Below are 11,714 nucleotides of genomic sequence, written 5' to 3'. Positions count from 1 at the left end.
CGGTTATCAGATATATTAGGAATATCACTGTTGACTTCAGTGGTATAGGAAACAGTAATATCAGCTTGTATATTAGGATCCATATTCTCAAAAAGAACTACTGTGTCTTAAACACCTTTCAAAATCTGTGCTAAAAGAACCAAACAACAGAGATCCCCAGAAATCTGGGGGTAGAAGTTAAATGCCTTTTGATGTAAACTTTGACAACCAGATAGCAGGATCGTTCACAATAGCAAAACCTCAACAAATAAAAACACTGTTTGGCTAGAATCTATCATACCTTTTCTTAAACTGCCTGGCAATAATGGATGTTGCACAGCTGAAGCACTGGAAGTACTTCACACTATCAATAGAACTCCTTTTCAGATACAGAATCGTAAGCTACAGAAGGCTTACAGAAGATAGGACCGTGTATTTAAAATGATATTATTTCTAACTTGTAAGAAGACATCTAGCAAGTGACAGCAAAAATGCCAGAGCTGTATTGTTTCCTCTGCTGATATCTGAGAGCCTTATGTGCACAATACGTAGAGCTTTAAAACTGGGGATACTATATACGTATTGAAAATAATAGCTGTTGGCCAAATTCTGCATTCCAGTATTAAGTGCAACTTCTAACAAGCTCACAAGAATCCTTGACTGACTACAGAAACAAAAAGTAGCTGCTCTTCTTTTCTTCCCTTGCATTATGATAGTATATAATAAGAATAACCCAGCTGTACTCTAGAGGGACCATTTCAGTTTCATGATTTTTAGTTTCGAAGTAGTAATATCCCACAGCAGATTTTTGCTTTATTGTTTAGAGTCCAAAAAATCTCTACAGATGCCTCTAATAATATCAGGAACCATCTGCTCCAATCCTGTGAACTCCCTAGTGAAGAAAGTATGAGATTCTCTTGGTTCAGAAGCCATGTCTTTCAGATCATCCAGAGGTGCCCAGGCAACACCGACAGAGAAGACAGTTATTCCTACAATGTAATAGGACAGTAAGGGGGAAAAAAAAAGTAAGTTAAGACCATTTTGCTTATGGATACAAGAAAAACAACCATTTCCACATCCATGAATTAATCTAGATTGGGAAACCATGTTTCAATACCTGCAGTCTGTCAAGGGTAATTAGATTTTGCCATTAAATATCAGGCATTAGAAGATTTGTCTCAGTAAGAATCCCAAAGGAAATACGGGGTATCTTAAGAGCTAGTGTCTTAGTAGTTTTTACAGTGACACACATGAACGCAGCAGTTATGATGTCAGTCTTGAAACACAAGTAACATTGTGTAAAATTATTTTAAAAATAAATTTGCATCTTTCATGTATGCTTAGTGCTTTCAAGCATCAGCAGCCCAGTAAGTTTTTTGATGAAAACTGCTTATTTCCTTCCTAGATGATGATGCAGTGCAAGAGTACTGCCGCATTGGATGGCATCATTGGTTGGAGCTTCACTACATGGCTCTTTATTTTTAATCTACTAATTTCTCTCCTGTTCAGGAAAATAAGACTGGGTGTACTGTTTTTTTAACTAAGCTTCCATGAGTGAGTCCACTTTTACCTGGCTCCACAGTGCTGATTTTTCATCCTACTGGAAATAGTTCCTTAGAACTCACATTTTCCTGAGTTTAAAACAGGTATGGACGCTTTGGATACGTGATTCACTCACTGGGGATGTATTTGCAAACTTTCTTTAAAACCCTAACATTTACAATACAGCATAAGTGGCAAGAATTAACTTCCATTGCCTTCAAAGATATGTCACTTACCTGCTTTTTGTGCAGCAGCAGAAGGTCCTCTGACATCATCGTAAGACTGACCATCAGTCAAAACAACAAGGAAATTTTTGTTAGGTCCATCTTTCACTGGCCCAAACACATTTCTGGTTGTGAAAGAAATAGCATCACCAGTAGCAGTGCCCCCGCTCATGTAGCGAATATTCCGGATAGCCGAGAGGACCTTTTCTTTTGTGGTGTAGTCTGTGAAGCTGAACTCGGTACGCTGATCATAGGTGAACTGCACAGCTGCAATCTTGGAACCAATGTCAGAGATCTCAAAAGCCTTTGCAACGTTGCTGATGAATTCAAGCACAAGGCGGAAGTTGCTGTCTCCAATGCTGCTGGAACCATCTATCAAGAAACCGATGTTGACGGAGTTGTAGCATGTCTTGCTGCATAACATCTGCTCATGTGAACACAACTTTTGGACGAGAGGTTTCACATATTTGGTAGTACCAAACCAGGTGGGCATTTGGTAAGAGAAGAAGCCATTATTTCGACAGACAGCCTGTTTGGAAACAGAAAGTGAACAGGTGAATATGGACACAGTGGCTCTGTGGATAATAATCAGAGACTATGTGATCTTCTCGCAAAGGCAGACTGGAAATAGAGCCTGATGATGGGAGTTTGGGGTGCACTTTTTGCTTGTTATTAAAGAAATTGAGGACAAACGTCTGCAGTTAAAGTCAGTGACAACTATAATATAGCTTATTTTATGCAATAATAGTCGACTCTACCCCTTGACCTCTGGAAATTTCAAATAATTTAACTTCATTCATAAGAACTCTAACAACTGGAAATTACGTTTTTTGAAAGTTAACTAAATCATGCTACTGAATATCCAAAGGACTGAAAGTTCTGTATTTTTGCTTATCCATGGAAAATTAGTCTCTGGGTTTTCCCCTTGAACTTGGTAAACCCTTTAATTTTTAATCTATAATGTCATAAACACAGACATACAATTGGGTAGAAATATAGCTCCATGTCATTCAAACTAATTTCCCCCCCCTCTGACTTCCATAGGATGCATGTAATGTACAAGGTAATTGAGAAAGGGGTTAAATTTAAAATCAGCTCTGCAAGGTGAAAACTAATTTGGCTAAGATCAAAATGCAGAAGGGGAGGACAGGCCTCGGTCACCTGAGGTCATGTCTTTTTGTGCCTATGACTACGTAGGAGTTGGACCTGCCTGCAATACCACTGGGACCAGCAGCAAGCTATCTTGTGCCTCAAAGCAGCAGAGCTGTAGTGCTTCGTTCTGTTCATGCCCTGAGCTATGAAATTTCTGCTGAAATGAGACATCTAAAGCCTCCCTGTGGAAAATGAGAGGTTTTTTTCACTGGAGAGTAAGTAAAGACCTAGTGATTAGAAAGCTCAGGTGAGAGTAGGTAATCTGTGAATTCTTCCTCTAACTCATACACAGCAAGATCCAAAACATTTGATCCAAGATGAACATCTTGCATGTGAACTTGTTAGGATGTGAGGTTTTTTTCCCATCTTTTCTGTTCTGTTTGTAATGAAAGTAAGTAAATAATCATCCATAGAGCAGGTACTGAAAGGTATCCCTCCCTGTCTGCTGTTTCAGGATAGGAGCTATCACAGCTGTGTTTCATTGCCTATGACACATTTAACCATACCTAGGAGAGGGGATGCTCCTACTCTGAGAATCTTTATGTAATTACAAAGTCCAGGAGCTACAACTTGGCCAAGACTCTGAACTGGGAGGACAATGACAGCATTTTGGTACCCATTGTGTAGCCTCTTTAGCAAGAAAAACAAACAAACAAATAGTGCTGCTTTAAATTTCCTGTGTGATTCTTTTAAATCACTTATTAGCAGGGGTAATTTCATTGGCTTTTTGGAGATAGATATATATATATATATATAAAATAAGTTCATTAGGATTTTTGCATGAAGTAAATTCTTTGGAATCATACCCATGACTGAGAAATGTATAATGATATTCTTCACTCTTACTTTGTCAATAAAAGCGATGTCTTGTACCATTCCCAGCTCCTCTGTTGCGGGTTTTGCTACAGATACAATGAATACGTTGACTCCAAATTCTCTGGCCACTATGCCAGCTTCTTCTATATCATCTGAGGGCCAGCCATCTAGGAACACTACAATGATCTTGGGAATGCCTCTGCGTGCTCCATTTTCCAAAGAGAAGAATTTCTGAGCTGTGTGCTTCAAAGCTTTCCCTAGTTTCAAACACAAAAAGAATATCAAGGACAAATGTGATTACATTTTGGTACCTGTTCCCTGTATGAGACTGCTCAATATCTGTTTTGATTACAGGCCTCACTCAGTGTAAAAGCAAAATAGTGTCTCAGGAAATCTGATAATAATTAAGCTTGAACAACCTGTAAGTTAAAAAACAAACAAAAAAACCTCCAAAAAACCAAAACCAAACCATCCCCACAAAAAAAAAAAAAGCACCACAGATAAAGCTGAGAAAGAAATCACTGACATTGTTTCATACACAGGTCTAGTTTTGGACTAGGGAGTAGATATATTAGTGCCTGCCAAATGGAACAGAAAGAAGAAAGTTGAGGAGCTACCTAAATTTAGCCTGTGAAATGCAATGTATTTGGAATGCTCAGTTTCCTTATTTGGTAAACATCACTTCACAATCACTTACCGTTTATTCCGAGTTTATTTTAAGTATTTAATTAGCCATTCAACAGGAAAGAAATGCTGAGCCTTTTAGATATGAATTTATCTCAAGATATTACTGTGTTACTAGTGAAAAGTTAATCACTGTTTAAAACGCAGGAAGCAATATTTGCGCTTCTACTCCAATTAAATGTATGCCAAGCGATTTAACTTCTGGAAATGAAATGTAAGGTGTGGTGATATTCTAGTGGAAAAATCTTGAACCTGACTAAAATGAGCATGGCATTTAAAACACTTTCTTACCTAACTGAATTATAGGAATTTAAGTAGATACACACACACATATATATATATATATCTTTATATATATATATATATCTACACACACCTATATATAAAAATATGTAAAGAAGTAATTTCTATTTGCATGGAAGTATGAACTCACCTGTATTAGAATTGCCTCCTCTGAACCCTAGTTCCTTTATGGCAAACAAAACTTCTTTTGCAGCAGTGAAGTTTTTCAGATAGAATTCAATTTTTGGATGTTCACTGTGGAAAAATAAAACAGAGTAATAAAGCATGTAGTTCACATTTCGTAGCGCTATGGCGTTAGCAAGTTAAAATACAATTTGAATAATTTTGTTGTTGGTCATATACTCTCTTTTTAATATTTTTAATTACTAAATTAGAAGTATGCTCCTTGCTTGATGATTCTCACAATCCTTAGCAAGAGGAATTATTTACCTGGTTGGGTAAATTAAGAACAGGCTGATTCTTAGGCTTATTGAGCAGCTGAAAACATTAGGTTGAAAATACATATAGAAAAAAGAATGGAACATACCAGATGTTAAACATGTATTTGTGTAATTGAAAATTGGCAGCTTTTCTACTATTTGTATGAGAAATAACTTCTTTATAAATAATTCTTCTGAAATGCAGTTTGAGTTATTTAATTTGAAAAGCTTTAAAGTACATTAGCTACTAACTCTATTTAAGAAATGAAAAATTTTAGCTAGGCTAAGTGTCCAGATTTCACTTTTGATTTACAGTAGGAAACAAATAGAAATGAAGTTATTTTTGTTGTGTGAAGAGTAGAAAGATAAACACCTGCAGGTTACAGAGCCGCTGCTATGAATAAATGGCCTGATCCTGCATCGGAATCACTAGAATGAACCCCTGTGCCAGGCAGAGTTGGTCTGCTGTGCTGAATCTCATGGCAGAATAACTCTTAAAAAGGTACATTTTGAGATACAAAGATTATCGCTTGTAAGATTAATTTCTAATGAAGAAGAGCTGAATGTTTAAGGTGCTAAACTGATTTCTCTGTTTCTCCACAAGTTGTTCCTCACCTTATAATATTTAAACCCAGGACAGCAACAGTGGGGTTCATTTCCCCTAGCTTTTGATGTCTACAGTGGACAGATACTGGATTTTTCAGGATGGAATTCATCACATCCTAAAAGAGGCATCCAAAGCAGTTCAGATGGTTTGTGCCATGGATGTGGTGTAGTGACTCTAAAACAAGCCTAGGTCATTACATCAGCTGCAGACATCTACTCAGCAGTTGTCTAAAGGCAGGGGTGAACAGACTGTAATGATGAAAGATGTGATAGAGAAACCCTGCGTTAATCTAACAGATGTTTCATCTTCTTGGAAGAGAGTTAAAGGCATCTTTGTGCTTCCTTTATTCCAGGAGCAATAGCCAAAGTGGTCAAGCCTTGGAAAACTGCTGAGCACTAGCAAACTGAGCTGTGGCTCCAAAAAAACTTCCACCAAAGTGCTGGATGTTGCTGTGGCTTTCAGACTGTTTCCCAGCCTGCAAACATAGGTAGTAGTATGAATAGTCTTAAAATAAAAAAGTTGCCGATTACAATTTGAAAATATTGGCTGTAGTAACCCATAGGTCAGTAACAGCAGGTTTTGTTTTGTACATGTAGCCATTTGGGACAATTCTCTCTGCAATTTTTTTTAAAAAGCGATGTCCTTTGCAAAGCACTTTCCGCTGTTTTACTAAGATGAGCTACAAAACTGTAGCTCTGCTACAGTTTGGGCTGCACAAACTCCAGCTGCTCTCTCAATACAAATATCAAGTACCACAGAGGCAGAAGATTATAATATTTTTCACGTCTTCTCACATGGACATCTCCATGTGGCACAGAGCAAACAATGCTGCAGCTGGAAAGCGTTGGCTTTGCCTTGCTATTCATTTGCCATTATTGAGTGAATACTGCTCTGCAAAACAGGGAGTGATATGTTAATTGATTTATCTTTTTAATCACTTAGTTATATTTTCTATAGATTTGTTCTTACCTGGCTTGTACAACTCCAACATGAGGCCCTTCTGTTCCAATTCCCAACATCACAGCTACTTTTCCAACAAAGTTTTTCTGCAAATTAAATCTACGTTGGCCGATGTTGTAACTTCCATCAATGAGAAACGCAATATCAGCTTTACAGTCTGTAAACATCCACAATAATTAGAATTAATTAACACCAAGTAAACATATTGATTTTGCTTTGCCAAAGTTAAATTTGTGGGTTCCTACCTTTGTTTCCAGACTTTTTGTCAAGTGGCTTCTTAGGTCTTTTACCTTCAGTGAAGGAAACAGCATGGATCATTTAAGAACAACAAAATGAATGGCCAGAATTGAACCAGAAAAAGCTCAGACACCAAGAAGTACATTGCAATCTATCTGCAGTAAGAACTGTTGGTCAGGTTGGTTTAATTATTAAACTTGCTTTGCTCCTTAGAGAATATTCTTTTTCAAATGAAAGAGTTTAACATTCCTTTCTACACCTGCCTAGCTGATTACTCAAAGGTAGAAAGCTGGGTGGATTGCTGTAGCTCACCATCCCAAGTGTTGCCATTTCTCAGTTAGCAATCTGTTGTACAGTGCACAGTTCTAATGTTTTGGAAGCAAACCATGACTTAAACTGTAAAGCAAATAGTCTATTCACAACCAAAATCCAAGTCCAGTATTTACTTACCACTAACTTTCATAAAAACTTATCTAGCCTTTTACTGGCAGCATTTTCTGTGAAGAAATTCCCATAACATCTAAATTTCTGCTACGTAAGTCCTGACAGCACTCATCTGAGTAGTTCTGTAAGAAGGAATACATTATCTCTGTCTTCTCTGTCACTTAATAGGAATGAATATTCCAAAAGCTCATGAACTTCCTTGATGTTATCTGTTTTGCTGTTCCAAATTCATTCAAGTTTGTTTGCTTGTTTGTTTTTTAACTTACATGGACACTACTGAAATCAGAAAAATGTGCCCAACTACAAATAATTCCTCTTTTTGATGACTGAAGATATACTCAAAGAGAGTTATTGTATATGTTTTCTTATTTAAAAATAAACGAATCCTATGAAATATGGCACTTTAGCCATTTTGTGCGTTAGCAGTGCAGCTCATCTTACCACAGGAGACCGAGACCTCATACCTGTAGAAGGACGTGCTGTTGATACCGATTGTCCAACTGCTTCAAGCGCTGTGTTCTTGGTACCTGTTCAAATATTGGAAAGATAAATTTACTGTATTTTAGTGTATTTAGATGAAATTACAAGTGCTTGAAGAACACTATATTTCCAATAACCTTTCTTCATCATCTGCCATTAGCTACTCTGGGAGTAGGACACAGGCCTAGACAGATCTTTGTTGTAATCCAGTATTGCTCTCCTTGTTTCACAGGTAATGAACTTCTCCTTTGAGCTTCTGCATTTGAAACAATAGCAGCTGATGAGTAATCACAGCATATCTAAGTGATGAGAAATTTTGAGCTGTAGTAGCCATTATTTCTAGCAGGAAATAATTTTTCAGGACTTGATCTGGAGAAGAGGATTTCACTTATACCCTCACCAAGTTTGTAGCTATTCATTTGCAATGGATGCTACACAAGGATTACTAGTATCTTAGAGGTAGTAGGCTGAATTTTAGCTGTATAAACAATAAAAACTTATTAGAGAGATCTGTTTCCCAACTTTGAAAGAATATACCAGAAAACACATACACTTTTTGAAAGCACATCAACATACATAACCAGTAGGCTTCTGTATACATTTTTATGAGGGTGGTCTAACCTCACCCAAGTGGCAGGGCATGATAAGTGCTTTGCAAGCAGGCACAGTATCTCAATTACATGAACAAAAATTTCTGAAAAAACCACTATGTCACACTGTAGCTTAATGACCACATCACATCTAAGCTGACGTTATTCCTGTCTTTGGAGGGTCAATGTTCTGTTTGCAGGGGATGCTGCACAAGCTCTTTGAAGGGCCCAACAAGTGCTACTGCCTGCACGAGGGCAGGAAGGGGAAGAGAAGGGATAAAACCGTATGGCTGTAAGCCACAGGGGACAGGACTGCAATAGCAGGATCAAAGCACTGACTTAGATCAGCTTAAACTGCCATGGAACTGCACTGTCAGCTGCCTGCTATCACATCATTATATTCTCAATAACTGTGGTCCATTTTTAGGTACCAGGTTCTGCTACAGACTAGCTAGTCTAGCTGAATAGTATGTTTTAAGGAAATTGCAGAAAAATGAAAATAATGAGTTAAAAATGAAAACTTTTGTTACTACACTTCAGGTAGCAATCACACTTTTTTATGCATACAGGAGCAATGAAGAAGCTTCCTAGAGTTCTGTTAATATTTCAAATATAGTTTGCAAAACAATAAGTGTGATCCACCTACGAGTCACTGAGAAAGACGAAGCCCATCTAGTGAGCACCTGAGACTGGATCCCATTGGCATTTACAGCAGGGTAGTTTTCTTGTCCTGGGAGAGTCTGTACCCTTACAGCTCCTCCTGCGCTGGTGATCACCCCCCTGAGATACAAAAAGAGTTGTTAGAAATCAGACATTTTAATCGCAAGAAAATGCAATACAATTACACCATTATTAGTACATTGGTACTGAAAAAGATGCCATATAGGCAGGCAGTTGTGTTCAGGTTAAAAACAAGCTATAAATTGCTGAAAAGACTTTTAAAAAATACTATTCTGCAGAGCAACAACACAGACTTGGGTAAAAAAGTCAGAAAATTATAAAATTCTGGCAGCTTGCAGACTAATGCAGAAACATGACGTTTCAAGGAGACATCAATTCCTAAAGGAAAGAGCTCCAGCAAAATGTATTTGGGCTCATTATGCCTCCTGAATATTTGTGACTGAAACAAGATTCTGTATGCTTAGCTATGAAATGACCAACGCTAAGAAAACTGGAAAGCAAAACTGCTGCTTATAGTAGTAATGGATATGTGGGATACCTTGTTATGCAACTACAGACTGGAGTCAGAAATGGTAGGCATTATTGATAGCAGCCAGCAGATTGCTGATCATTATAAGAACAGGGCCTAAAGCATCTTATTCTTCCTATTCACCTGTAGTAAACATTAAATGTGAAATCTGAAACGACTTAAATAAATACAAGTTACTAACTCAATCCATGTAAGATTCTGCATTGCTTTCCGTTTAGACTTGGAAATAGTATATTAACAGTAGATGCAATCCAACTGTGTAATTCTCACTGACAGAGATGTCGAGTAACATACCAAATTGGAATTTGGAATATTTAGGTAGTAGCTAACAAGTCATAGCTATCGTCATTTAAGCACACTGCAATGCATCCTTAATACACAGTTATAATGGATTATTAACAAAATAATAATTCAGAACAAATATGAAGAAGCTTACTGATTAAAATATCTCATAAAGTCATACTCAGTATTACAAGACTCTTACACTCCTTAATGCCTTACTAGAAGGGTCAGTTCTGAAATGTAGAAGTGACAAGAAAACTTGTAGCAAATTGCCTGCCAGATCTGTCCTGCCATCCGAGACAAATGAAGGAATAGCTAGTTTGAAAATCTTGCTGATCCTTATGGACTGAGGATTGTGTCCCAGCAGGACAATAAATTTCTGCATTTAGGAAACTTCAGGGTTAAAAGCAGCCCAAGGAGAACTTCACTCGTTTTCCAGGCAGAGAGGCTGTTGTGATTGTTTGGATTTGGATACCTCAAGTGACAATAACAGGCAGCAAAACTGTTCAGATCTCTTTTTATGTGCTACTGAAAGAACAGTTATTATTTTTAGAATCCAAAATTCAATGCTGAGCTTCTCTAAGAGGGAGTAAAAGCTTGGGGCTTTGTAGTACTTGGGCAGGTACACTGCTGTCAGAGACAAACAAGCATTTCAAGACTATTTAAACACAGCAATGTGTGCCTTTGTGTTTATTTTTCTTATCTGTTTGTCTTCCCTCTTCAAAAGAGGTCCTGACCAAGTCTAATTTAAAACATTGCAAAAGTAGAATAATCAAGACCAGAGTTTAGAAAACCTTGCGTATCTTTCTGGTAATATGAGCTCTGGGTATCTGTGGCAAAGGCAGCTTCCACAAAAATCTCCTTGTGGACTGCTGTTAAAATACATTCCTCATTCATGGACATGATTTGCATTTCTAAATTGAACTGTGGCCCTATATATATTTAATTCTTGTACCTTGGAAGATTATGATAGTATAAAAATATACAGATATTTTCTTACCTAGGAATACTGTATACAGTACATATACAGAGGAGCTTTAGTAAAGTTACCCTGAATAAGTTTAAAACCAGATTATAAAGTTGGCAAATACAAACAGCACTTCAAAGTCCTTTAAAAACAGTGAGAGAAAAACTAGACCAGAGCCTCTAACTGGTTATTTTTAAATGACAGGAAAATTCAGTAAGACAAAATTAACTTTGGGAAAAAAAACACATTAAGGTATTTAGAACATTCCAGTCCAATTAGAATACACTTTTCTTCTAGTTCTCATTGTTATTCAAGCCTTCACTAGTGTCTCAGTCTCAATGGATAAGGAAATATCTGTCAGAAACAGAATATACGTGTTTAATTGTAACAGCTTCTAGTTTAAGTTTATACTTGCAGTTTTAGTGAAGCTACTTTGGGGTTGCATCAGCAAACCCCATCTATGCCCAAGTTAACTTCCAAGGAGAGTTTAGGATCTCTTCCCCCTTCCTTTGTTGTGTACTTGCAACTTCGAGCACTGGCTGAATTAAACTCAGGAACACATTCACACTGAAAGCTCAGCCTAAGAATTATTCCTGGAAGCAATGATTTCAGATCATTTTAGTCACAGCATGACCAATTTTGTTTATATTGTTCCATTTTGTCTATTAGTCTTTTTATTTGGATTGCCATGTAATCATTCTGGGGGAAAAAAAATCTTGTTAGTCTCCATTGGATTTGGAAGCTTTCCACTGAAACTAGAGTAGATGTATTTGCTCCTTATCAATTTATTGAACACTAAACATTTGATTCTGTATTTC

General features: G+C 37.2%; 1 protein-coding gene across 1 annotated transcript; it reads right to left on the bottom strand.

The window, feature by feature from the left end:
• Positions 1 to 580: 580 nt before the first annotated feature.
• On the bottom strand, positions 581 to 9,219 carry COCH (cochlin; the record flags this gene model as incomplete). The annotated part of the gene is made up of 8 exons (XM_010174426.2): positions 581 to 968; positions 1,758 to 2,274; positions 3,744 to 3,970; positions 4,831 to 4,934; positions 6,696 to 6,843; positions 6,932 to 6,976; positions 7,832 to 7,894; positions 9,084 to 9,219. Coding segments are annotated over 8 exons (1,416 nt in total), but the record flags the coding sequence as incomplete, so codon positions are not given.
• Between the last annotated feature and the right edge of the window lie 2,495 nt (positions 9,220 to 11,714).

This window comes from Antrostomus carolinensis, unplaced genomic scaffold (assembly GCF_000700745.2).
Source record: "Antrostomus carolinensis isolate BGI_N321 unplaced genomic scaffold, ASM70074v2 scaffold15078, whole genome shotgun sequence".
In the NCBI taxonomy this organism is placed as follows: Eukaryota; Metazoa; Chordata; class Aves; order Caprimulgiformes; family Caprimulgidae; genus Antrostomus; species Antrostomus carolinensis.
The sequence above is the reverse complement of the archived record's forward strand: the minus strand, read 5'-3'. Positions and strand labels throughout refer to the sequence as shown.